The sequence below is a fragment of the Drosophila grimshawi genome, unplaced genomic scaffold (assembly GCF_018153295.1).
Source record: "Drosophila grimshawi isolate 15287-2541.00 unplaced genomic scaffold, ASM1815329v1 contig_311, whole genome shotgun sequence".
NCBI lineage: Eukaryota > Metazoa > Arthropoda > Insecta > Diptera > Drosophilidae > Drosophila > Drosophila grimshawi.
Genome location: NW_025063098.1, coordinates 4,762,799 through 4,790,118, shown reverse-complemented (window position 1 = coordinate 4,790,118; position 27,320 = coordinate 4,762,799). Strand labels below are relative to the sequence as shown.

General features: G+C 38.3%; 2 protein-coding genes across 3 annotated transcripts; one reads left to right on the top strand and one right to left on the bottom strand.

The window, feature by feature from the left end:
- Positions 1–300: 300 nt before the first annotated feature.
- On the bottom strand, positions 301–3,785 carry LOC6563714 (doublesex- and mab-3-related transcription factor A2). Its single transcript, XM_001990335.2, has 3 exons — positions 3,472–3,785; positions 530–1,099; positions 301–460 (listed from the first exon to the last, which is right to left on the bottom strand). Exons 1-3 carry the CDS (start codon positions 3,718–3,720, stop codon positions 314–316), a joined length of 966 nt encoding a protein of 321 aa, XP_001990371.1. The 5' UTR covers positions 3,721–3,785; the 3' UTR covers positions 301–313.
- A 691-nt stretch (positions 3,786–4,476) lies between these two features.
- On the top strand, positions 4,477–26,401 carry LOC6564249 (probable serine/threonine-protein kinase MARK-C). Of its 2 annotated transcripts, none has more exons than XM_043215078.1 (6): positions 4,477–5,598; positions 19,745–19,924; positions 20,007–20,518; positions 20,586–20,808; positions 20,883–21,093; positions 21,157–26,401. In XM_043215078.1, exons 1-6 carry the CDS (start codon positions 5,379–5,381, stop codon positions 23,732–23,734), a joined length of 3,924 nt encoding a protein of 1,307 aa, XP_043071013.1. In that variant the 5' UTR covers positions 4,477–5,378; the 3' UTR covers positions 23,735–26,401. The 2 variants fall into 2 exon arrangements, with proteins under 2 accessions (XP_043071013.1, XP_043071014.1); XM_043215079.1 differs by lacking the exon at positions 4,477–5,598 and adding an exon at positions 10,293–10,905.
- The last annotated feature ends 919 nt before the right edge of the window (positions 26,402–27,320 follow it).

The following is a 27,320-nucleotide window of genomic DNA, read 5'->3' as shown; positions in this document are numbered from 1 at the left end:
CATAAACTCGGCAAATATGGATAAAAACAGCTAAAATAATGGAATTCTCAAGAAAAGCGTTTAGAAAACTTTTCCGCAATAATTGAAATAATAATAATATAATAATTGAGTACATTTTTGTTTTAGATCGGAAATTCAGAAATAATAATATTTAAAATTAAATGCTTTCTTTAGAAAAATTTAAAAAAAATTTTAGGTATATTTGAAAAGGGTTTTTAGGAAAAAATAACATTTTTGAAAAGAAATTTCTGCAAATTGCTACTTTGAAGTGAGCATTCCAATTGATATACTCTGCAGCAGAAGGAAAGGGTTGCTAATGAAACTGATAGCTCTCCAGGCAGTTGCAGTTGGGCAGTGTGCAGCGCGGCGCCAGATTGGACAGGTGGCCCATGGTGACCGGAAAGGACAGGGGCACAAACCACTTGGGGTACGCGCAAATCGTCGAAGATTTGCCGGCAAACTGCAAAACACGGGGAATAAACGAGTCTCAGTTGGGCAGCAGCCAAAAAGCTGGTGTGGATTGGCTTACCTGCTCCGCGATGACTGGCCTGAAGGCGCTGCTGCGTGCCGGCCAAGCTAGCTGCAAGGATTGGGGCAGCGTTGCAGGCGCCGTTGGCGTCAGCGGTGGCTGCAACAACTGTTGCTGCTGCTGCTGCTGCTGCAGGAGCTGCTCAACGGATGGCTGCTCAGCCGGCGGCGAAACATTCTCGATGGCGCGTATCAGATCCAAGTCGCAACGCTTGAGCACCAGCTCCAGCACGGATCGTTTGCGCTGTGGAAACAGTTGCGCCAACATATCGATGGCCGTTTGGGAGACCTGCTCGCGTCGCTTGCCACTCAGATCCTGTGGCACAACCAATGCCTCCGGCTCCAGTTGCGCCTGTGCCGCCAGCGGCGACTCCTCCTCCAGCGGCTCCTCCTGCGAAACATCTGCGTTTGCCGCCGCTGGCTGCAGTTGCTGTTCTTGCTCCTTGGGCTGTGTCACTGTTAAACCAAAAATGCTGCCCGGCGGCAGTGCATCGATTTTGCGACCCGTCTTATTGGCCACCAGGCGCAATGCAATCGCATCCTCCACCGCCTGCTGACGCTTCAGGGCAACCTGCAACGATGGCCAAATGGCATTCGCCCAATTGAAATTAATATGCGACAAGTGTCGGAGGCGACTCTCCACAAACTCTGTTTGACTTTGCGTTGTGCAAACAGCAGACAACAATTCAACGGACAGCAATTCCTTTGGGCATCACACGAGCAGCGTATGCATGCAGAGAGGGTGTTCTCAAATCCAGAAACACCAAATATAATCAATCAGTAATTGAGTGAATTGGAATGGGATTTTGATATTTTTACGTAGTTCCACAAATTATTACTAATATTTTAAGTAGATCGAGTATTTCTAGAAACTGGTATAATAAATGATTATTATTAATGTGTAAAAATAATCAACAAATTTCCAAATTTCATCTCTAGAAATATGTAATTCTATTTTTTTATTTTTTAAAATTTATTTTGATTTATTTTTATAGCTGGGAATACATTTTTACCCTAAACCCATTTGTGTAGAAAGAGACATTTCCTATCCCATAAAGTATATAGTATATTCCTGATGAAGATCAAAAACAGAGTCGATCCAGCCATGTCCGTCTGTCTATTTGAACAGAGCTAGAGACTTTAAATTTGGAATACAATTTCCAGTCTACGCCGGGTTTAGCTTACTTCATTTGATAGATAGCTGCCTCCGTTTCGCAAATATCGATAAATATCGATTTCCGATAGCAATAAGAACCACAATTTTAAAGGCAGAGCTTTCCAACTAATCTCAGCATTCCGACTTATATTTAGAGAACAATCAAAATCACAAACAGTCGAAATCACAGCGATTTCAAATCTCCAATTTAAATGGAATCAAGAAAGACGCATTCAGTTTTCCCCCGCTTGAAATACGAATCCTGGCAACACTTGTGTAAACATTTGGTAAGCGGATATTTTTGGTCGATTTGTTCGTACGCTTTGACAACTTTCCATCATCATCATCATCATCATCATCATCATCCTCATCAGTTAGAACATTAACCAAACCCAGCACCAGAAGCAGGCTAAACACAAATCTGGACAGAACTTCGTATTTCATTTGTTTGTCTTTAACCGGGGAGGTGGAGTTGGACGTGGAGTTGGAGTTGGACGTGGAGGGGGAAGATTGCCTGAGGAATTGTTTATCTTTCAAATTAGAGCAATGCGATGCTTAATCTAAAGACAATACTAATAGAATAATAACTATTATTATGTGAAAGGCGTATGTTCCACATGCCACTTGCAACAAGATGAAGCAAGGCTGAAAGGGTGGCAAGGCGTATAATTATAGCAAGAGCTATCAATCAGCGAGCAAGATTAAACATCTTTAAATTGAAATCGAATTCATTTCGATATCTATGTGAAATAATACGGAACTCAAAATAAATTTTAATATTTAAGCGAATAACAATTTCATAAACAATAAGAATTAATTTTAGTTTATAAGATGATTAGCTAAATAAGTGCAAAGCAACATAAAAAAAAGGCTTGAACAGTTTTGGTACAGCAATCATTTATTTATTTACTCTAAAACATTAAAAATTTAAAAGTTTATATAGAACATTTCAAAATAAAGTTATTTATGAAAGAAAAATTTGTTAAATGTCCAGTACCTTAAACAAATATAGCTGAAATTAATAAATTAAAATTAATTGGTTTAAAATAGAATTCATTTCAATTCAAATTTTAAATGTAGAAAATAGTAATAGTTTTAAAAAAATAAAATACACAAAAATTAATAAATTTAAAATTAATTGGCTTAAAATTAAAAAGACGAGTTCAATTCAAATTTTAAATGTAGAAAATAGTAATAGTTCAAAAAATAAAATAAAATATATAAGTGGAAAATGCCCTTCTTTCAGGACTACTGAAAATAATAACTCACGAAAATTAATCAAATTAAAATTAATTGGTTTAAAATTAAAAAGGCGAGTTCAATTCAAATTTTAAACCGCATTTTTAGCTATACAGAAAAAAAAACAACTCAAAAACAATTGAAATTTAAAATGTGCAAAACAATAATAATAAAAAAAAAAAAATACAAAAGTTTAACAAGCCTGAATCCAAAATAAAATCTAAATTTTTAGCTCTACAAAAAAAAACAACAACTCAATTTCAGTTTGACATTTTCTTGCCACAGAAATTAATAAAATTAAAATTTATTGGCTACAAATTTAAAATGTAGAAAACAATATTAATGAAAAAATAATAATAATATACAAGTTTAAAATGCCTGAATCCAAAATATGCTCTATATTTTTTAGCTCTACAGAAAAAACTCAATTTCAGATTGATATTTTCTTGGCAATTTAAGTTAACTTTTTGCCAGTTAGTTTCTAAATAAAAAAGTCTACTTTGATAAAAGATAGGATAGAAGGGGATCTGTGAATGAGGGGCGCTCACCTGGGCAGCCATAATGCGTTGCCTCTCGAAGATGAGGACACACTTGGCGCACTTGCAGCTCTTGTAGGTGCACAGTTTCTTGTGGCCTCGCAGCTCGGAGATGATGCCGTGATTTCTGCAACGGGCACATTTGGGCACCCGATTGGAGCCCTTTGCTTCGACTGGTTTGGCAATCTTTGAGGTGACAGCGATGCGTGCACGCTTGGCGTTAATTTGGCCCTGGCCCTGGCCAAGATTATCGTCGGCCATTGCAACCGAAAGATTCAATTACAACTGATAATTGAGAAAAGTTGCGAGCGTTTTTTGCTTCTTTTTTTTTTGTTTTTTCCTGTGTTTATACTATTTGTAGCGCTGCTAATGCGAAGCGAAAAGAAACTAAATTTTGGAAACACTTCAGCTGATGCTGAGCAATTGTTTCAAAGCAAACTATTCTTTGGCGCTTTGTTGATTTACGCAGGCGCTTTTCTTAGCTGTCATTTGAGCAGGTTCTGATAAATCTGATTGGTGGCTGCGAAATGGTTGTGACTCCACCCACTTCACAAGGCGGGCTGCAATTGGGGCGGAGCATATCATAAAATCTTATCGGAGAAACTTGAAAGGCGCGTTATCAGCATTTATAAAAGTGATTTCAGCGAAAACGATTATTTTTCATATTCATGCGCAGTTTTAAATTCAAAGAGCGTTAAATATGTGTTGGAAAGTGGTCCACTTATAGTTTACCACTCAAATAACAGATTCACTCCACACTTAACGAACTTACTTACAGTTTCGGTAAGCATTTGTGTGATAGAACTTAAATGCATATCAGCGAAACCAAATTTGATACACAATATGAAAACATTACAGAAAAAACTCAGTATCGTTGGAATAAAACCTGTTCAATACGTTTAATTCGCCTTCATTAAATATCGAGTTTAACTTGTCAGCATTGATATAACATCGATAACTGTTGAAAATATATCGATGTTTCGATTAGTTGTAGGTGATGCATCGCTAATTTTATTCAGTCGGAAATCATCTTCGAACGTTAAAAAATGGATCGGTAGCTAGAAGAGATAAATTAAAGCGAAAACGCAAAGAAAACGGCTTTTGTCCGCTATTTCAGCGATTTTTTTTGTGTTGTAACCAGCAGAAAATTTTTAACAGCTACAACGACCAAACACCACCAACAGTTAGTCCCAGGCAATAACCAACAACAATTTTGCAATATCAATAGAAAATTTTACTGCAACTACTACAACAACAGCAACAACAACAAACACAGTCAAGCCCAATAGAAGATAGCCCCACAAAGGAAAGGTGAAAAGCAGAAAAAGAATAACCAAGGAAAATCATTTAAAAACGAAAAAATAAAAAAAGAAGAAATATTCAATTTTTTTGTTCGCTTTGCCGATGTGATGAGAAAATCCGTACCCAACACCATCAACAACATCAACTACCAACAACAACCGACCGACAACCGAGCAGCGCAGCCAACGTCAACAGAGCAGAGCAGCTGCTGCAGCACAGTGGATGACAATTTGTATTTTGCTGTGACAATTTTTGATGCTGCGCAATTTGCAACGAAGCCGACCGCACAACAACAACATCATCGATAGCAACACTGCAGTGGCAAGAATTCAAATTCACACAACTAAATTTCTTGGCAGAGCAGCCAGCAGCAGCAGCGACAAATCTTTAAACAGCCACCATTTTGAATGAGCGCAACAACAACAATAGCAGCAGCATCTAAACGGCGCAGAGAGAGCGAGAAGAGAACATCGCAGCAGCGCAGCAACAGCGACGTTGACGTCAACATTGTTTCTTATTAGCGACGAGGGAGCGGAAGCGGGTTGCAGACACATTTGCAGCTGTTAGACCGGAAAAAAAAGTTCTGCTCGAAAAGACTGTGAGAAGAGTGCCAAAAAATGATGGTTGAACGCATTTTAGAGGAGAAAAATGCCAGCACAACAGCTGCTGCTGTTACTACTGCTGCAAAGGAGTTTGCGTCGCTGCGGCAGAGCGCCGGCGGCGGCAGCAGCAGCAGTAGCGGCAATAACAACGCAAGCGGCTCCGCGGACAGCGGCGTAGGCGGCAGCAATGTCTCCTGCAGCAACACCGACAACAGCTGCAGCCAAAGTCAATCAGGTGAGTGTTGAATTTCAAGTTTTTTCTTCTTTTTTTTCTTATATTTTCTTACTCCTTTGGCTCTCCACACTCTTTCGCGCGCCTTCTCTCTCGCTCTCTTATGGCTTTCCCTTGTCCATTTGATTTCAATGCATTCGCATCGACTGTTGCTCCACTGTGCATTCAAACTTTTATTTTGCAGCTGCAGTGCCCTGCACTGCACTATAGGAAAGAGTGAGGGAGATGGGGTCATATGAGTGCCCTTCATCCCTTTACCCTGCCTGGTGTGTTAGTTACTTTTCTGCTTCTTCTTCGTTTTCTTTTTCCGCTTTGACGTTACCTTTTCTATGCCGCTAACGCTCTTCTCGTTGTTGTTGCGATGAATGTTCTGGAAACGCATTGCACTTGCCTTTGATTACGTGCGTGCGTGTGTGTGTGTATGTATGGATGTGTGTGTGGAATAGAAATGGAAAACAGACACATACACACACACAGCCACATACATTTTCATGCTGTATTTTTAGTGCTTCGGTTAAACAGCTGGGGCCCCTGGCAACAATCCATTGAATAATGTTGAACTCGCCTTATTCCTAGAACATTCTACATGTGCCTAGCTCACACATACACACACATTCCCATACATATGTATATGTATAGATGGATTTTTAGTTGCTTTTGTTGCTCTGGGCATCCTCAAGGGATTTATTTTAGTTATTAAGTACATCTTATTTTTTTTTGCATTTCAGTTGTTTTTCTCGCATTAATTGTTGCACGTTAGCGTTTGATTAGGCCTATTGCTAATCATTAAAATAAGTGTGCAAAAGATATTTCCTTAAAGTTGATAATATAATTAATATATATACTTATAATAATTAATGCAGTTATCATTTCACTTATGGTACAACAAACACGTGACATTGTTGATTAACATCAATTTAAAAAAAAAAATATATATATTTATATGAAATATGTTAATTAAATTTAATGTGTGATTCAACTTTATATATATATTATGTATTTTTTTTTTTAAGAGTTCATACTCATTTTTAAAACATTTAAGAAATTTATAAGTAAGTGAATTTCATTTAAAATGCATATGAGAGCATCAGACAGATTCAACAATATTCCCGAATAAATTTAATTAGTAGCGCTTGCATTATCTATGTGTATTTCCAATTAAGAATTTCCTTTATGACAACTACGAAAATATTGGAAAGTGATAAATTATTGGGTTATCTTGAGCTGAGTAAACAGCAAAAACAGTGCTAGCGATAAGATAGAACGTGAGTGCATTCCCCCCACTCTCTCTCTCTCTCTCTCTCTGCGGCGCACAGTATCTGTAGATCCATAAACATCTGGAAGCAAGCGACGGTAAATGTGTATGCATTTATGCATATAAACAGCTGCCCAGAAGAAACTTTCTCAGAATATTGTCTAGTTGAAGGGGTAGAGGGGGAAAAAGACAGAGAGGAGAAGTTGTGTGGGCAGCAGCGTGAAATGAATTTTTTTTATTTTATATATTTTTTTTCGTAGCTTTTGGGTTAGCTGCGCGGCGAGGCTTATTTCCGGAATTGACAAATTGACGAAATTCATTTGCATTTTAATGGTATACATGCATAACATAGATATGTGCGAGCGAGATGGCCATATGCAGATGTTGCTATAGTTGAGTAGTTGTTGTTGTTGAGGGAGCAGGCAAGGCAATAAATACATGAATGATTCATAGTGCGAGCTTTTCAAAACTGGTGTGCAAACAGTGAGCAACAAACAAACACAAGCGAAAAGAGCTTAACAACAAATTAAAACGGATCAAAGTGTTAATAACCTGTAAAGCGAAACTAGCGCTGAAAACAGCAGCAGCAGCAGCAAGCAACTACAACTGCAACTGCAGCCGCAACTGCAACATATAACCTTGATGACGTTTATTGCACTTTGGCGCTGCAGCCGCAGAAACCCAAAATAGAACGACAGCCAAAGCGAGGCGAGCAAACAAAATGAACAACGAACATAAAGACAAAGCGAAGAGCGCGCGAGATGAGGCCGCCTGCTCTCCTTCTCTCTCTCTCTCTTTTCCTCTCTCCGCACACAGCACCCCACTCCAGCCCCTCCCCCTACGTTCACCCACTCGAGCGCTGACCGAGTTCGAGCCTGGCTTCTACTGCTGACGTGTTGCGGCTGAGCGCCCAACCGCGCTGCGACTGCAGCAACAGCAGCAACAGCAGCAACAGAGGATGAGGATGATGAAAAAACAAAATTGACGAAAAAAATGAGCAATCAAAATCACGTTTATCAGCGAGTTAACTGAATGCGTATAAATTGTAGTCGTTAATAGCGCGTCGTTTAGGAGAAGGGGTGTATGGTGTGGTAGTGGCAGAGAGACAGGCGTTGGTTGCACAGCCTATAATAATAATTTATTTGCTCAGCAATGAAAGTTTTATTTTTTTTTTTGCTACAATGTTAGCTGAGTCATCAAAAATTTTTGAGCACTTTGTGGGTGGTTGCCGCAATGCGTTGGTCGCCGTGTGGTGTTGTTTGTTGCAAGATCCATGCGAAAGCCTTATATTTTGTAAATAAAACAACAACAGAAACAAAAAGAATAAAATTAATGCGTACGTGCAGCTTCTCACGCACATCTCTCCTCCTGTTTCCACCCACACACACACTTGGCCTGCCTGCTGTGTGTGTGTATGTAAATGTAACGATGCTCGAACGTAAGCGCAACGTTTTTCTTGCATATGGCAACGCTGTGCTGTCGTAATGTAATGTTTTTTGAGTAAAAGAAAAGAAATCGCAGCCACATTTAAACACAAATTTATGTCTTGTGCTTGTTTTTGTTTTGCTTTTTTTTCTTTTTAAACAAAGCTCCATTAAATGTAGTTTTTGTTTCTTTCGTTTTGCTTTGCTCTCTTGTCGCCCTTCCACTTTGTTGTTTTGAACGCGTTTCGCATATCAGGCGATGATATGCGTGTGTGTGTGTGTGTGTGTCGATGTTTGCGTTAACCTCGTTTTTCACGCTGCCCTCAACAAAAGCACGTCAGCAGCCTACGTGATGTTTTGCTTGTATGTGTGCCTCACACTTATATTTCAGGTACAAACAAGAGAGAGAGAGCGAGACGTAGAGAGAGGAAGCTTGTCTGCTTATTCGGTTTTGTCTTTTCTCTCATTCGCTGCTACTGCTTGCTTTTTGCGTGGTCATACCGGTCTTTTTCAATGCGCAGCCCAATCCAATCGGTGCGCTCTCTCTCTCTCTCTTTGACTTCGGCTCACCCGATTCCCCCCTCCAACAGAGTGATGGGGGCCACCACTTGTCGCTTTTGTTGTTATTTTGCAGCTGCTGCTGTTATCGTTGTTTTTGTTTTCAGCTGCAGCGACAAAGCGGCTGTCGCTTTTTGCTCAGCTGCTTATGTTGTTGCTTTCCTTGCTCTCTCTCTCTATATATTTCTCTCTTCCCCTCTCGCTATCCCTCTTTAGTGTTTACTCGCGCAGCCAAAATAAAAACAAAATAACAACATGCTTGCCAGTGGCGATTATGTCAGTCTCCTCCATCATTCCGACTGTTATCCGTCAAATGCGCTGCTCTCTTTCGTTTTGTATCTCTCTCTCTCTCTCTCACTCAGTTACGGCAAACCTCTTTCAATGTATTTGTAATGTAGATTTCATTATTTTTAATAGAACGCAATTTAAATTCGTTAAACATTGAACACGATCTTCCTTCATCTCATCTCATTCATCTTCCGCATCCCACTCCACAATAACACGCCCAAAAAAATAGCAACTGTTGCCAAATTTCACACGCGGCATTTATTTGCTATTTTTTTTTTAACGCTGCATTTTTTTGTATTGCTTTTTTTTACACATTTATGTTTTTATCTACATACTCACGTACACTCTAACGTACATGCAAAAGTATCGATTCTCTCAATTGATTCACTATGAAAAACTTTCCATGCAAATGTTCCTCAATTGTTTACTTAGTGGGGGGTCAATGCGTATTAAACTAGCAGATTCAGATTCTGAAAAAACATGCCTAAAAATAATATAATCATATCTATTGCGAAAACATGCAATATCTTGCTTTTAGATTACTACAACAATTTGCTCAACATTTAAGATATGCAATTTTTTTTTCGCATATTCATTTGATATTCTTAAACCGGCTTTTAGTATCTCGCTTCCGGCTTTTGTGGACTTTTGCAATTGCCAAGAAATGCTTGTGTTAAATATTGTGTAAACAAAAGTCGACAAAAGCTTACGTATGACCAATTGTATGTCTATCTACGTTACGTATGTAAGAAGGAGCAATATTCGTGTTACGTGTGTGTAATCCCATGTCTAAACCATCATAATGTGTCCAAAAGTCACGTAAGCATAAAATATGCACAAACATTTGCGACGTCAGCACCACCTCTCTCTATCTCTCTCTTTCCCTCTCTTTGGCACGTGCAAAGAGCACAGCTCAGCATAACTACCCAGCCTATCCTTCCCCTTCTCCCTCCCACTTCGCATCGTTTTACAAGACAGCAGACGGCCTGCCCGGCATGTCACTCTCTTATTAGAAATGCGTTTGTCACACTCTGCTCCGTTTTGCACAGCCCTGTGCTTCTTGCTCTCTTGCTTTTTGCTGCTTCTCGCTCTTCTCTCATACTCACTCTCTCTCGCGTCGGTAGTTTTGGGCTGCTGCCGTTTTCAGCTCGACGACGCGTGTTTGTTTCTTTCCTCGTTTGCGCCGCGCGACGACGGTCCGGCTACATTTTCGTCCGTGTTTTAAGAATTGTTCTGTTTAATATTTTTCACCATTCGGTTTTATCACTACACATGTAGAACCAATTTCCCGCAGCGTCCGCAGCACTAAAAAAATTTAAATTTAACGAAAAAAAGAACCCCACGTCGTCGCCACCCCCTTCCCTGACTCATAGCAGCAGTAGTAGTATCTCGAATCTACAGATTTTCCGCGTGCTTTTTCGGCAACATTCGTGGTTCATTCATCAACGGTCGCTCGAAATTCGAAATCGAAATCGAATTGTTCTTCATCCATCCCAAAGATGACGGCTGCCGTTTTGTTGTTTGTGCATTAAATAAATACAAAGTTTAGTCAACATTTTCGACCATAAAAAGCGGAACAAAAAAAAAATACTATTTAGTTGAAAAGTTACTAGAAAAAAGTGTGCGCAGTTTTTTATCTACGCCAAAAGCGAAAGAAAAAAACGTGCGCGACACCAGCAGCAGCAGCAACGACGTTGACTGAGCTCTGAGCAGAGGGCGGGCGTTGCTTAGATAAATTGCGTTGCGGCTAAAAGCAAAGCAAAGCAGCAACAACAAATATGTTGGGTAAATAAAGAATAGAATACAAATGCCGTTTATTATTACCTATTATAGAATTTGCTTTAAGTTAACATGCACATATATGTATATATGTATATTTATATCCCATATCTATATCTCATTAAATTTATGAAGTGAATCGATTAAAATGCCGGTTTTTGCATTTATTTTGTGCCTTTTGTTCCGCTATTTATATGTGCATCTGTGTGTGTGTGTGTGTGTGTTGCTATGTTTGTGTCGTTTGGCATTTTTGCTCTGCTTCTGGTTCTGCTTCTGTTCCTATTGTTGTTCATAACAGATCTATTGCATTTCCTTGTTGCTTTGCTGTTACTGTTATTATTTTCTATTTACTCCTCCCCTTGTTTTCTGAAAGAGAACAATAAGAAGAAGCACAAAGCACAAATGGCATGTGATATTATTCTGATATACATATGCATGAGCTGTAATCAACAGAACAAACGGTAAACAAATTTTTGCAATTCCAATTAGAATTAATGGCAACTCCAACCACAACTAGCCTGAAAGGGGCCAATGCCTTTCTGTGCAGTGCTGTAACTATACATATATATAAAAAAAAAAAAAAAAAATCAACTGTAAGAGTCTGAAGTAATCATTAGTGATTGTTAAAATGTACTACTGAAACATTGGAAAATTATGATGTGCTCCAATAAAAACCAAAATATTCTTACAATTTTATTATTATATTTCCCATAAAAGAAATAAGACATATACCAGGCCAAGGGAACATTTGACAACTTGTCTTCTTTATTTACACACATCGCATAAATTACATTAATGTGCTCTGGCTTTTATTTTGTGTATTTTGACATTTTGTATATAGTCGATATAGTTTTTACTCCCAGCCGCAGCAGCCCATCATCTAGTCAGAAAAATGTATGCGTCTGTCAAATTCCAATAAGAAAATGCGTTGTAGCAAACAGGCTCAACGTGTCTCTAGTTGGGGGCGGACAAGGTGTTAATCAGTAGCGAGGGAGCGAGATAGAGCGTGAGTAACTGCGTAAAGTGTGCTCTTTCTCCTTTCCATTCATTCATACACACACCCACAAAATAGGCAGGCAAGCGTTGCAGTGTCGCCACCTCCCTGCTAGCTCCAACAAATTTCGACCTTGAAAGCGACGCCGGCAGGCCTATTCATGTGTTTGTGTGTGTATTTATTTTGTTATTCATATAATAATTATGCATTTTTAGTTTGTTGTTGCTTTTGTTTTTACACACACATACACACGCACAGAGAGGCAGGCTCTCTCACATTCATTGAATCTGTGACTTTAGTTGTTGCGGTCTTTTTTTTTCTTCATTGCTGTTCGCCATTTTTATTCAACTTTTGCTTTTACAATTTCATTCGGCGGCGCAATAATTTTCTTCTTCTTTTGGGTGAATTTTGTGTTTGTTGTTGTTACGGCGGGCGGTATGAAGTAACACCAGAAAAGAAAGAGCGAGAACAGTCGCAGAAGAAGAGAACCTTTCTGTCGGCACGCGCTCTCTTTTCACTGCTTCACTCTCGCTCTTTGGTCGTTTAATTTTTTGATTTTCTAACTGGAGCTTTCTTGTGTTATCGAGTTATCTTCTTTACTTTAATAAAATTTCGTGCAAATTTTTATAACAAACAAATTTGTTTGCTGCCTGCTACTTTTTTGTTTTTTCAATTTGTTTCCTCGTGCTGCCGCCTGCTTTTTTATCTGTGCTTCGTCTCGCCACGCTTTGCTAATCTTGAGTACTTGTTCTCTGTGTCGCTCTTTAACTGCTTCGTTCTTGTTTTTACTGGTTCTTCTGTGTGCGTCGTACCTCTTAATTATTATTACGTTTTATGACACTTGACTTTTTTTTGCTCAATTTTTGTTGTTATTTTTTTAACTAAAACGTTTCAAGGTTGTTGTTGTTTTATAATTTGTTTTCAATTTATGTTCATTTCGATAGTGCAGTTCTCGTTTTTTGATTGTTGTTTTGGTATCAGCTTCGCTTTGATAAGGCCATCAATTAAAAATTGGCAGACGCCCTGAGACAGCCTTGAGCACAAATTGCCGCACAAGTCCAATCAGATATCAGACATACGTTGCTTATGTGCAGAGACCCCTCTCCCCACGCACACGGAAAATATAAGTCAAGCGATATTTTTGTCTTCTTTTATGCTTTATGTTTTCGTCGTCTGCGCGTCTTGTTTATTTTTAACTGACTTGTTATTTTCTGAGTCTGACCTTGTTTTGAGTTCTGAGTGTTTATTTTTTTTTTTACTAGCTTAATGTTATGGTTATTTGATTAATTTTAAGAGCAGCTATTATTTGGCAAAATTGGGTTAATATTGTGCTATTAGAATATTTTTGTGGAACGAAAATACGTTTTTAAAATTAAAGAGAGTAGTTGTGTTTAATGTCCCAATTTAATATGGATTTGAGTGCGTACGTACAATGGAAATAAAACATTAAATAAGCATACAAATGGCACTCAGAAATGCGTCAAACAAGTATTTAATATTTATTTGTAAATAATAAAATATCAAAATCAAAGTTCTTATTTAATTCCTAATGCAATGCGAATATTAAAATGTTGCAATAAATAGTTGAAACGTGGAATCGAATTCGCTATTTACCTACCACCAAACTCTTTATAGGCCGACCTTCTCTTTAGGCTGTTTCTTGACTAGTATTTTGGTTATTAGTATTTAACGCATTCTTCGCATTGCTTGGGCTTCTTAACTGAGTTATGTACACAAACTATGTGTGTGTGTTTGTGCCATATTTGAAGCTAGAGTGCAATGCATTATCTTTTAACTATGTGTGCAATATTTACTTTCTACATGTTGCAACAACACTCGGCGGATGATCTTACCAACAACTGTTTCAGTTAGCAATTCTTAAGCAACCACATGACAGCAATTCTTGTTTTTATTTTTTTTCCATAGCGTATTTATGGCGTGTTTTTTTTCTGAAACGCAGTTTATTAATTCTTGCATGAGTCTTATTTATGTGTGTGTGTTTATTTATTTGTAGACTCTCACACACACATGAAGGCAATCTCTTTGCAAATATTTATTGCATAGTTTTGTTTATAGAGTTGTTCTGGCAATTTAATGCAAAAGAATACAACTGCCAGCCAGCAGCGAAAATATTTTTTGTGTTGAACAAATAGCCCGGCAGCATTTTTGGTACACCCTAAAAACAAAAAAGTGAATGTTCTATGGGGTATATCAGGTGTGCACGAGTAAAAAGTGCAAGCTTTTTGCCTTGTAAATTGGAATAAACTCGAGCCTCGTTCCATTTTTGTTTTTAATTTCATTTGTCTAAATATTTGCACGAATTCGAACAGCTTTGTTTTTTTTTGTATGTATATATGTATTTTCTTGTCGAATGACAAAGCAGACATAAAAAACCGTATTTTGAAAAGCAACAGCTTACTCTCGAAAAAGGGGTATTTTCACAACAAAAGTAAGAGTATCGCTTAGTCGTCTTAATCCGACACTTATCTTGTCTTGTTTTTCATCCATTTTGGTGCTCAGGCAAACTTTCGATGTTTTTCTTTATTTTTACTTTTATTCTTTTGGTTAGTTGTACAAATATTTAAATTTGCTCGTGCGTCGTTATTGTTGTTGTTGTTCTTATTGTTAGTTGTTTTTTCGCTTGAGAGCAATACAAAAAATATAAAAAAAAAATACGTTGACAGCTTTAAAGAGTACGACGCAATAAATTTAAATAGAGTCTGAGGCACATGCCAGCCAGACTAGAACCAGAACCTGATAGTAAAACTTGCGACTTAAAGACGCCTCTCCCATCTCCTCTCTTTCCCCTTTCGATCTCCATCTCCCTCACGCCCCAAGCCCCGTCGCAATCGCCGCTTGCCGGCCGGCAAAATACGTAAGAGATAAGTTGAGTTGACTCAAAGCAAAGTTTGCAATTACAACACAAGTTTTCTTTTTTGTTTTTCTTTTCTACCCCCTCTTGTTTACGATTTGTGCAAAACAAAACAAAAAAAAAAAAAGGCAGACGAAAAGTAAAAAAAAGAGATGTAAAAAAACTATTTTTAAGCTTGTTGTGGTTTCAGTTTTCTAAGGCTTCCAATTAACGTAACCAAAAAAAAAATATATATATGTATAAAAAAAAGCAAAGCTAAACAAAACAACAGGCGATTTTTATAAAAATTGTTTTTGCAATGTGTTCCATTACATAGTATATTATTATAAGGATCACAACCACAATCAAGGTGAGTTCAAAGTGGTTAACAAGTGAGCTCAAAAACAATTCCAACACGGAATAAACATCACTCGACTCTCAGATAAGAGCTGGTCAATCGGACAACCTCTAATAATAATTCTCTGGCTATCTTTGGTTTCGTATTCAAAGCAATAAACAATGTCCCAGACTTTTGAATTTGAGGGGCTGCTGCAAGACTTTTTTAAATGCTAGCTGATGAAATGCGATGAATGTGTTTCATAATGCCATCACAATTGATTTGAATTCTAATTGGAAATCTGGCGATGTCTTGCGACGGATTAAAATTATGATTGAGGCAGGCAGGTATGAAGAGAATAGAATTTACATATTTTAGTTTTAGTATTAATGAGGAGCTTAATGATAGTTATAGCTGGGCGAAATCTTTGCAATTTCTTTGCGAATAACTAAAAAAGAATTCGCTAAAAAATGTTTAAATATTGCTTCTTTGGGAATAGAAAAACTAATATGGAATAGATGTAGGTTTCACAAGTTGTCAATTAATAAGGAATGAGGCATTTTAAATACAAATAACTCAAAACAAATTGAAATCCCTGTAATTAGTCAAAACCTTTCGTCAACAAATCGTTGACAATCTATCTTAGTCAATTTGGCTGCGGAAAGCAAATACAAAAATTGTGTAAAGAAAATAAAGAGTGAGAAAAATTGTATTCAATAAACAAAATGATTTGCAGAAATTTATAAAAGAAATGCGCAAAAAATGGCGCACGAGGCGCCAAAAAAAAAGAATATATATGTATAAATATAAATATAAAAAAATCAAGAAACGGGCGAGCAATAAAAAATACATTAAATATAAGAAGAGGAAAGTTGTATTTGTTTTGTTGGTTATTTCTTCTTAAAGCACGCGTCGTCTTTGTTTCTTTCCACAATTCAATTTACGTAATTGATAAGAATTAAAGAACAAGCAGTTGTTGGTTGCAAGAAATAGGCCAAATTTAAATTTAGATAAGACCAAATGGTTGGCCGCACAGCTAATAAAAAACGCATGTGTGTGTGCGTGTGTGCGTCAGAAACGTGTGGCAGACGGGGAGTGAGTGGGGGAAGGGGCCGTGGCAGCAGCCCAGGATGACGCGAATCGCTGAAGACGGGTGGGCGTTCAGCCAACAGCCAACATTTGCCAATGGCGATGAGACACAATAAAAACCACAGAGGAGCCAACATTTTTATAATCGCATCCACACGATCATCAATGCGAGCCACAAATGACGTCTAAACTTAGTTGATAAGATGTGTGTGGGGTGTGTGTGTGTGTGGTGTGTGTGGGGAGGGGAAAAAAGTAGATGATGATGCTGCAAAGATTTCAGTTTGTTTGGCCCCACTGCTGCTGCACCGGAACAAGAAAAACCCACCCAACCACATATAAAAATGAAAGCTTGTCTAAATATTTAAAAGTATTTATTTGTTTATCAACGTTTGCCGCGTTGTATTGCGTTCTAGCGAAATAGTTGTTGGTCTGTGCCAGCATTATTTAGTAGCAGACTAGACGGAAGAATGAAAATGTCTAGATTGAAATTGGGTCACATAGGAAATTGTATGTGTATATAGTGGATCGAAAAAGGCATTATAAAGGAAGTGATAAGCTTGATTGATCGATCGGTGACTGTTTAGAAATTGTTTATAATATATGTATATAGAATTATGAGTTTAAACCTTTTGTTAAAGTTTGCAATCCATTTAATCTGAGTGCTTAAGAGTGGGGAAAACGCTGTATGTATGAGTAATGAAAAGTTATCTTGGAAATAAAACATTTTAATCATCATTTGTACGATGTTAACTAAGTTCTTTGAATAAATCAGCTAAGGTATTTTCAATGCACTTAAATATTGCTGTTTGAGTAATTACTTAACACCTTTAAAACAATATATATTTTTGTAAATTGTGAGCGATATTAGCATTAAGAAATCAACTAAAAACTGCATAATTCTAGTTGCTATTCACACAATATACTCAAATGAAGTGAAACTTTTTCACTATTTGTCGACGTTTTCAATCTCACAAAATCTGTAAATTTGAAAGCGTGACAATTTAATTCATTGCTTAGATTTTCCTTGGGCCTTGGGCCTGCGATGATTTCGTATGCTAGCGTTAAATGGAGATACAACAAATATTAATCAAATACACCCAACAGCAACAAGTGCTTATCAAAATTCCACTTTAAAACTTAACAACAACAACAGCAACTATCAAGAAAGCCTATCTTTGGAATGCCGAAGTTTATATACCCTTGTAGACCGAATTTAAACAGCTGATATTTCCATTTTTAGTTCAGTGTTGTCATTTGATATTTATGTGTTTTCAATATCAAATTGAGTATTCCACATTTATGTAGTTGTATTAAACAAGTAAGGGCTTTAAAACTTATCTTTCTACTGATTGCTCCTAAGGACAAATTTTAACAAGATGACTTTTAAACTGAGTCAGCTCAGCTATTACAAAATTGAGAACAGATTGACAGATGGCCAGACGTAGTTGGCTATATCGAATCGGTTAGTGATGCTGATCAAGAGTAAATATACTCTATAGGCTCGGCGACGTCGAGTGCAATGTGTTAAAAACTTGACGAGAAAATTTGAATAGCAAGGGTATACAAAACAGATGTTCCATTGGAGGGGATTATGTGCTTTCGGCTCTTGGCTTCAGCCGCAAGAAACAAACAACACACGCAGTAAATATTTGCGCACATTTATCGGCGACCACTTGCCATATTTGTATGCCTATTTTGAACTTTTATCAATGCATAGGGGAGGAGTTTATAAATAACCCAGTATTTAGTTTAAAAAGAAATATATATATATATATATATATGTGTATATGTATATGTAGATATGGGATGATGGCGAGTACATAATTTTTGGCGCAACTGCGTAGAAAGCAAATTGCTTGTCGTAAACAAGTCGCCCCTATGCAAAAACTGAGCGAAATAATTCAAAATAAAATTGGTTTGTAAAATATAAAATATAAAATAATCGCACAACCAAGGATCGAACGACCTGTTAGATGAGGGAGGATGAGTAGGGCACTGACTGAGTAAAGAGCGAGGCCCAGCGGCGTCAATTGAAGCCTGACAATGATAATGATTATGATTATAATGATCATTATCCACAAGGAGAAGTCGTCGACGTATTTTTGTATCTTTTCCTTTTTTGTTTTTCGTTTTTATGTTTTAATTGTTGTCATAAATGAGGCACGGGAGTGCATTCAATGTTCTATTTATAGCAAGCATTGGACTTGCGAGCAGATATTACAGTCTGGCCACTTTAAAGTGCCCAACGTGGAGGAGAGTTGACGAAGTAGGAGGAGTAGTTAGTTATTCAGAGAGAGACAGAGCGACAGAGATCGCTGGCCCACCCAATAGGCAATTGCAAAAAATGCAACTCGTAATCAGTGGCATATGCAGACATAGGCAGAGAGTTCAACGGGGTGCGCTGTGTGGTGTGTGTGTGTGTGTATGTATGTGTGTGTGTATGTATGTGTGTGTGTAATAAATCTAATGCTGATATGCATCGTTGCATTTGTGTTGGACTTTCAGCGCCAGAGGTAGTTGGCCTGGCCTCTTCAGAGCTCTGTTGCCTCTGTTGGCGGCGCTGTTGACGATGAGACGCATAATAAAATAAATAAACGACCGACTAGACAGACAGACAGACAGACAGATGTGCCAATCAAGTAATCACAACTATATGCACACAACTGGATAGGGCTGCACAAGAATAGCAAATGATCAAATCACATGATCGTTGAACTATAGAACGGAATAAGCAAATATTGATGAGTGTTTTTAGGCCTATTTGTCAATATATATTGATTGCATACAAATGCAAATACAACAAAGAACTCATTAAGCTTAACTATACAATCTAAACATGATCGATTGAATATTATCATCAATATATTTATGCTGCAATTTCTAATTCTGTATTTCAAAATAAATCGAATTAGAGGGATTTCATCATAATATTAATAAACCAGTTGCGCCCACAAACGACACTTATCTAAAAGGAAAAAAACCTTTTGTTTTATTTTTAACATGACTCAAACGAGTTGAAAGAGGCAGCACAGCGAAACAAATATGTTTACACGTTTCTCAAAATTATGATAAGAAATGGCGGAATTGTTAAGAATTTCAGTTAATAGTGGGCAAGACAAAGGAAACTTAACTTGCACTATATACATAATAATAATGATAAACTGTTAACCCAAATTTGTACATATTTGATTTTTCTCAAATAACGTTTCAAAAAGCTCAATCGCACAAGCATTGTGATATTTATATTGCTGCGTGTAAACTATTTTTTTTTCTTCGTTTTCTTATTATATACTCGAACATATCTGTATTGTAAATAATAGAAGGAAGGGTCGCCAGCAGTTGTGCCGAATGCTTCAGTTCGCTGCTAAACGTTGACCCAAACAGTTGCAATCAGTCACCACCAACCAATAAAAATCGCACTCTCTCTCTTGCTCTTCCATCGATAAAGATCAGAGACGCGATTGCTAATTTCATCAATTTAGATTAATACGAAATATAGCAAAGGTGCTGATGATGAAAATCGCTGAAATGTGCTGAGTGCATTATTAAAGATATGTTTTCGTTTTGATTGCAGACGGTCAGAATGAGCTAACGCGCTACAGCAGCGAAGATGTGTCCGGCAACGAGTCGAGTGAAGCGCCCAATATGACCGAAGTGGAGCGTCAGGCGGAGCTCAATCGGCACAAGGAGGAGATGCAGAAGAAGCGACGCAAAAAACGCATCAGTTCCTCGCTGCACTCGTCAACATTTCAAGGTATATCCATATATATATATATATATATATATATATAAGTATGTTTAATGTGCGATCTGACAATCTCCATTTGCACTTTTAGAGCTGTACAAGCTGACGGGGGAAATACTTGGCGAGGGCGCCTATGCATCGGTGCAGACGTGCGTTAATATCTACACCGATCTGGAGTATGCTGTGAAGGTTATCGATAAGATACCGGGACATGCGCGTGCGCGTGTCTTTCGCGAAGTGGAGACATTCCATCACTGTCACGGCCATCCGGGCATCTTGCAATTGATCGAGTTCTTCGAGGATGATGAGAAATTCTATTTGGTGTTTGAGAAAATCAATGGCGGCCCATTGCTGACTCGCATCCAGGAGCATATCTGTTTCTCGGAGCACGAGGCGGCGCAGATCATCAAAGAAATTGCGTCCGGCCTTGATTTTTTGCACAAGAAGGGCATTGCTCATCGTGATCTCAAGCCGGAGAATATATTGTGCGTGAAAACGGATTCGCTGTGCCCAATCAAGATTTGTGATTTCGATCTTGGCTCCGGCATCAAGTTCACCACGGACATCTCGTCGCCAGCCGCCACGCCTCAGCTATTGACACCAGTATGTCGAGTTTGAGTTTTGTGTGGAATTTTGTTTTTAATTTGCCTTTGCCCGTGTTTGCTTGTAGGTCGGCAGCGCCGAGTTTATGGCGCCCGAAGTCGTCGATCTGTTTGTGGGCGAGGCAAACTATTATGATAAGCGCTGCGATTTGTGGTCCCTGGGCGTTATTGCGTACATTTTGCTATGTGGCTATCCGCCATTTTCGGGCAACTGCGGCGAGGATTGCGGCTGGAATCGCGGTGAAAACTGTCGCACCTGCCAGGAGCTGCTCTTCGAGTCCATTCAAGAGGGTAATTATTATAAAATAATCTTATTATGAACTCTGATTTCACATATATATTTCATATATTTGTTGATTTTACAGGACATTTCTCCTTTCCGGAAGCCGAATGGCATGATGTCAGCAATGAGGCCAAAGATTTAATTTGCCGTCTGCTGGTCAAGGAGGCATCCAAGCGTCTCAGCGCCGAAGCTGTGCTCAATCACACCTGGATTCGCATGTGCGAACAGGAGCCACCGGCCAGCAAGAAGGAGAGCCGCCACAAGGCGCTGCAAACGCCAAACAACATACGACGGTAAGTTTACCGCTTAACATATATATATAAATATCATATCGGCTATTAATAATCTATCCACAGCAATCATCAGTCGGCGCGTGAAATTTCGCAGTTTGCCGAATCAGCGATGGCCGTGAAGCGTGTGATCCTGCAGCATTTCTCGATGCGCTACGACTATATGAAGGAGCGCCCGAACATCTATCAGCCGTCGCAGGCCTACATGGATGCCTACAGCGATGAGAATTACAATCCAAAGCCGCCGGCACATTTTACGCGCAGTCGCTCGCAGCGTACAGCAGCCGCTGCAGCTGCCGCCTCCACGTCCAGCTATGGCGGGCGATTGTCGACGGCGCCAATTAGTGCTGCTGGTGGCAACAACATTGGCCACAGTCGTCAATCGTCGAGGAATGCCTCGAGCATATTTAATAACAGCGGCGGCTTTAAGACGCTCAATGTGCACGAGGAGGATGACGACGATGAGGACGCACTGGAGGCCTTTGGACGCCTCGACGAGGGTGTCGATGACGAGTGGGCGCAGGCGACGCGTCGCTATCAGGAGCAGCGTGAGTTGCAACAGCAGCAGCAGGAACAGCATCATCACCAGGAAAACAATGGTGGCAGCTGCAGCGAGGCTGAGATGGATGATGAGTATGTGGAGGAGGAGGACGAGGTAGGAGGGAGAGAGGGTGAGGACTATCAGCACTATAAGCATTTTTGGCGCGAGCTGGACGAGGAAGAGGGCGATGATTACCTCTACGAGCAGCAACAGCAGCGCATTGATGACTTTGCTGAAGAAGATGAAAACGACGAAGATGAGGAGGAGGTGGTGGAGGAGGAGGAGCAAGCTGAAAATCGAAAGCAATTGAAAGCTAAAGTTGAGGTGAATGAGGGGCATGATGAGGTAGAGGTAAAGGATGAGGAGAGGAAGAAACTTATTATTGATAATATGGAAAAAACAAAGCAAAACGAATTTGCTAAATCAACAATAATGCGCAACAATGCGCAGGAGAAGATGGATGAAGCAAAGCAGGAGATGGCCATGAAGATGGAGAAGGAGAAGAAGGAGAATGAGAATGAGAAGGATGCTGTTGATGGGGTTCTAAAGCAACGATCAACAACATCAAGTGATATTAGTGCTACTACAATCACCAATACCAATACCAATACCAGCAGCAAAGTGCAAACAACACCAGTTACAACAACAACAACAACAGCAACAGTAACAGCTACAACAACAACACAATCGTATGGCAACAACGGCGTTCGGCCAACTGGCAATGATAAGAAGGATAACGATTATGATACTGATAATGATAATGATAACGATAATGATGATGATTATGATGTTAAACTATTGGATAGTATTAGTGATTTAAATGAAAAGCTACCTGAAATTTATGAGACTGCAAATATTGTTGTCAACTCAGCGGCAGTGCCAGCAGCAACAATAACAACACCAACACCAACAGCAGCAGCAGCAACGTGCCCACCAAACCACAAAAATGATACCGATTACAATAAGGATGATGATGTGAATGCGACAAAAACTGCTGCTGAGGCGACAACAATGCGAACGACTTTTGGCAAACAACAACAGCAACCACAACAACAACAACAAGTTGCTACCAACAGCAACAGTAACAGCAACAATAATCAACAGCGCACTGTTTACTTTGCATTGGATGCATATCAAAACGACGAGGACGCCGACATCGATGAAGAGGACGACGATTACGATGATGAAGACGACGAGGATGAAGATGATGATGAGGATGACGGTGATGAAGATGATGATGAAGACGAAGAAGATGGGGAGGAGGCGCCTGTGAATGATCAAAAGCTGTCGGGCTCTGCTTTCAAGGCAACAACGCCAGCAGCCATTTGCAATGCGTACACACGCAAGCAGCGACAGCAGCAGCAGCAACGCTACATCGCGCCCAGGCCGGAGCATGCGCTGGAGAACTGGCGCAATCGCAGCCACCAATCCGAGCAGCAGCAGCAGCAGCAGCAGCAGAAATATGGTGCTGCTCCCGTTACGGGTGGCTATCGGAAGTATCGGCCGCCGTTTAACACTGGCGGTGGTGGCGGTCATTATGGCAATCAGCAGCGCAACTATTTGGGCAGCTTCTCGCACAGCGGCGGTGCCGCTGGCTATAAGGGTGCACTACAGCCACCACCACCACAGTTGGCAGCAGCAGCACCATCACAGTCGTTGGCGCTTAAACAGCAACAGCTGCGTCATAATAGCGCTGGGAGCAGCAGCGGCGGTTCGCCGCCCTCAGATGAGCATTCAACGTCGCCATCGACACAGATACGCAACTGGCGACAGGATTGCGTCTATGCACCCATGCGCAACTGTGGCATGAATCAACAGCAGCCCAGAAGCATGCAACGCGCCCATCATCATCATTATCCACAACATCAAAATTATCATCATCAGCAGCAGCAACAGCACCAGCAGTCAGCACATGGACGTTTTGGCTCTGGACGTTTTACGCACTCGTCGCAGGTGCCGCCGCATTTGTTGGATGAGCCGCCCACTTTGGGCATTGGTCTATCACCGCCCAGTGAGAGTCTCTTGCTGCAGCGGCGCATGCGGCAACATCAGCGGCCCAGCGACCTCGCCGAATGCTATGAGCCGGCCACAGCTAGTGGCTAACTGAGAACTGCGAACTGCTAACAACAACAGCAACTGTTGCGGCGTCCTGGCCGAACAACAACAGCAACAAAAAACAAACATGTTAATTGTGTTTATTTTTTTCCCCTATTTTCATTTTTTTTTGTATAATTTTTTTATATATACAAATCAAGCAGAACAACAAAAAGCAACAATAAGCAAATTAGCAAATTGTCATTTATAATTTGCACAAAACTAAAAAAAAAAATAGAAAATACAAAAAGAACTTTAAAAACTGTTAACAAATAGAAACTACTTAAAATTCCGTCTAAATTTAATGCAGAGCAGAAATTGTGTTAAGAGAAAAAATGATTGCATAACAATGCTGTTAAATCGAGAAGAAGAAGAAGAAGAAACCAAACAGTCGTTCGAAAAACAAAAGATAAAAAAAATCAACAAAAAACCTTTTTTTATAAAAAAGATTTAAAAAAGAGATGAAAAAAGAACATGTAATTAATCGCTATACATTTTTTACTATGAAAATAAAAACAAAAACATGAATGCATATTGTTTTTAAGCGAGTTACACACACACACACACACACAACACACACACACATTACACACTTAAAGTTTTTTTTTTTTGGTTAGATTTGAAGAACTAAAAAGAAACCAGTTGTCGCCAAAAATGTTAACTTTTTTGTGCTTTTCTGTTAACTAAGCAAAAGAAGCGAAAGTTGTTGCATATATTTGTTTGTTTTTTTGGGTCGAAGTATATCAATTAAAAAATGTATAATCAATTAAGAATTTTTGCATACTGAAAAACCAAAACGTACAACACAAACAAGAAAAGCTGTTGACATTTTTGATATGTTTTAATTTCAATTAACAGAAATTGTTACAAAAAAGGTAAAAAAAAAAGAAAGAAATGAGAATATATATAATAATCTGAACACAAATTTAACAAGTAATACTGAAAGCATATGAATTGAGTTATATTATGGACGGGGTCTGGAAGTTGTTCGGGCCCAAAACTAAAAACTAAAATACAAAACACCACACAAATTCACACACACAGACACACACGTCTACAAAAATATAAGTGTGCCTAGGTGGGCTTAAGAGAGTGATCAAGCTATTTTATAAACAATTTTTATACCATACAGTTTGGCTGAACTACTGAAAATCTATATAATAATTGCTTATATGGTACTTGACAGTAACTTTAAGCTCTGCTTAGACACATCAAGCTCAATGTGCGCTTAAGATTTTTGTTAAAAAAAAAATAATTAAAAAAAAAAAAAACTTAAAACATTTCCCATTCCTTTAACGTGAGTGTTAAGCGCATTTTGAGATCTCTAACTAAAAATTCTAACTGAAGGGAATGGCTGCAACTGCTTAACCATCCTAAATAGTTGCAGCACTATCCGAAGTCTTTTATAAAACTTTCATATTTTCCAAAACTTGAAAATGAAAAACAATCACTCACTTTTCTCACTTTTAACATGAAGAAGCAGAGAAAATTCTTGACACATTGCTCAACAAGTTTTTTGCTGGGCGTAAATAATAAAAATTGAAAAGAGAAACATGTGTTAATTACAAAATAATAATAATAATAATAATAAAAACAAATTGTGATATAAAATGTAAATGTAAATTGCACCTGAAGAAAAAAGAACTATCAACTGACGCTGTGCCATCAACAAAAACAACAACAACACGACAACAACTACATAACATATTAAACTGCAGTGAAGATTTGTAGAAGCAAAGATGAGGGGTAGCAGGAGTTTTCATTCAACTAAATGCGAAATTCGTTTAATTATTATTATAATATTTTTGTTTTTTCCATACGTTTACGCCCCAAACGAAATTTGATTGTCAGAATGCTTTGCTCCTCAACTAAACTGGTATAAAAACATTCTTCTATTTTTCCAACCAACAAAACTGTAACTAAAACTAAAAATAAACTAAGCGAAGAAAGTTAAAAAAAAGATAAACTATACAAAACGAGAAATAAATGAATAATATTCAAATTTTGTACAACATTTTCAATGATAAATTCAGTTAAAATTCGTTTTTAATATTTAAGTGCGCGAAATACCCCAGATAATTTTAAATTAATTTATACAAATATGTATTCCTACGAAAAAACAAACAAGTTTGTTTGCATTGTAAACTGGAACTCACGATAATATATGATGATGATGATGATGATGGCAGAAACACACTAAGGAACGCTCTTTTTTAAATTGTAAAACTGTGAGAAATGTTTCGCAACGAAACAAAAAAAAATAAATCATATTACCACTTATAAGAAAAGAAATTAAGCGAGAGACATGTTAATCAAGAGACGCTCCAAAATGAATCGTATACTACACACTACTAAAACACACACACACACACATAACACACACCTACAAACACAACACGCATACATATAACTAAATGATAAGTAAAGTTTAGTTTTTATTATTTGCAAGAAAGGTCCGTTAAAATAATATTTGATCGTTAACATTTAAAGTAAAAACGCGATGCTTTACTCTTAAAATAAACAAAACTAATATACTCGTTTTAGTTCCAATGGTGAACAGAGTATGGAAAGTGTGTGACTAGCCAATGAGCGAGAGCATTTTAGAGCGTTGTGAATTGCATGAATGTTTGAAAAATCTGTAACGAAAGCAAATGCATAATAATGTTCACATTATTATATTAAATTGTTTTTAAATTATCAAAATGCGGCAAAATAATTCGAAATGAACGAAAATGAAAACGACAAAAAAAAAACAAACAAAAAAAATTAAGATGAGATATTGTTTTATACATAAAATCGAAGAAAAGTCAATAAAAATGCAAAATATACAAAATGTTAAAGAGCTCGAGTTTTTATCATCCACAGCATTCCTGTTCAGCACAAGAAATCTATCCATTGATTCAACACCTGCCGCGAGGCGGTCACACTGGGATCCACATCGTCTGCGTTCAATTTTCAATGTATTTTATATTTTATAATTTTATAATATATATAAAATTAAAATATAATCAAATCTACCAGTTTATATATTTATTTTTAACAAGAGATATGGGTTAAGGGTCGGTTTTTTGTACGACTGGTTCGAAACATGGGTATTCCCATTATTTTTCTTGCAGGTTGATGTTCAAGATAGCATATGTAGCAACAGTGGTACATAATTGGTTGTCGAATTCGCTAAATTTCCCGCAATAAATAAGTGAAGCATACTTTTAGGTGTGATAATGATTACATATATATCAAGATCTCAAATCAGTTTAAAATCCCTTGATAAAAAGCATTTATAATTTTCGTTCAACAAGCACCCAAATATGAAGAAGGTGAGAAGTATTCCAAGTACAATCAATGTCAAGTTTGGCCAAATGGAGAGACGGCCATTGTCAGTGAGCCTTTTGAGGTTCAGCTTTGTTTTTCTGTTCATTTCATAATATCGGGGGTAGTTAAAGATCGTTTGTCTGGAATCTCCAACCGATTCTCTGATCAGGCCATGACAGTAACTCTTTCAATTTCTTGTTGCGATGTTGGATTTGTGAAAGTATTATTTGACGTGAGATGTATTTTTCTCTGAGAATTTAGTGCACTCCGTCCCATTGATATT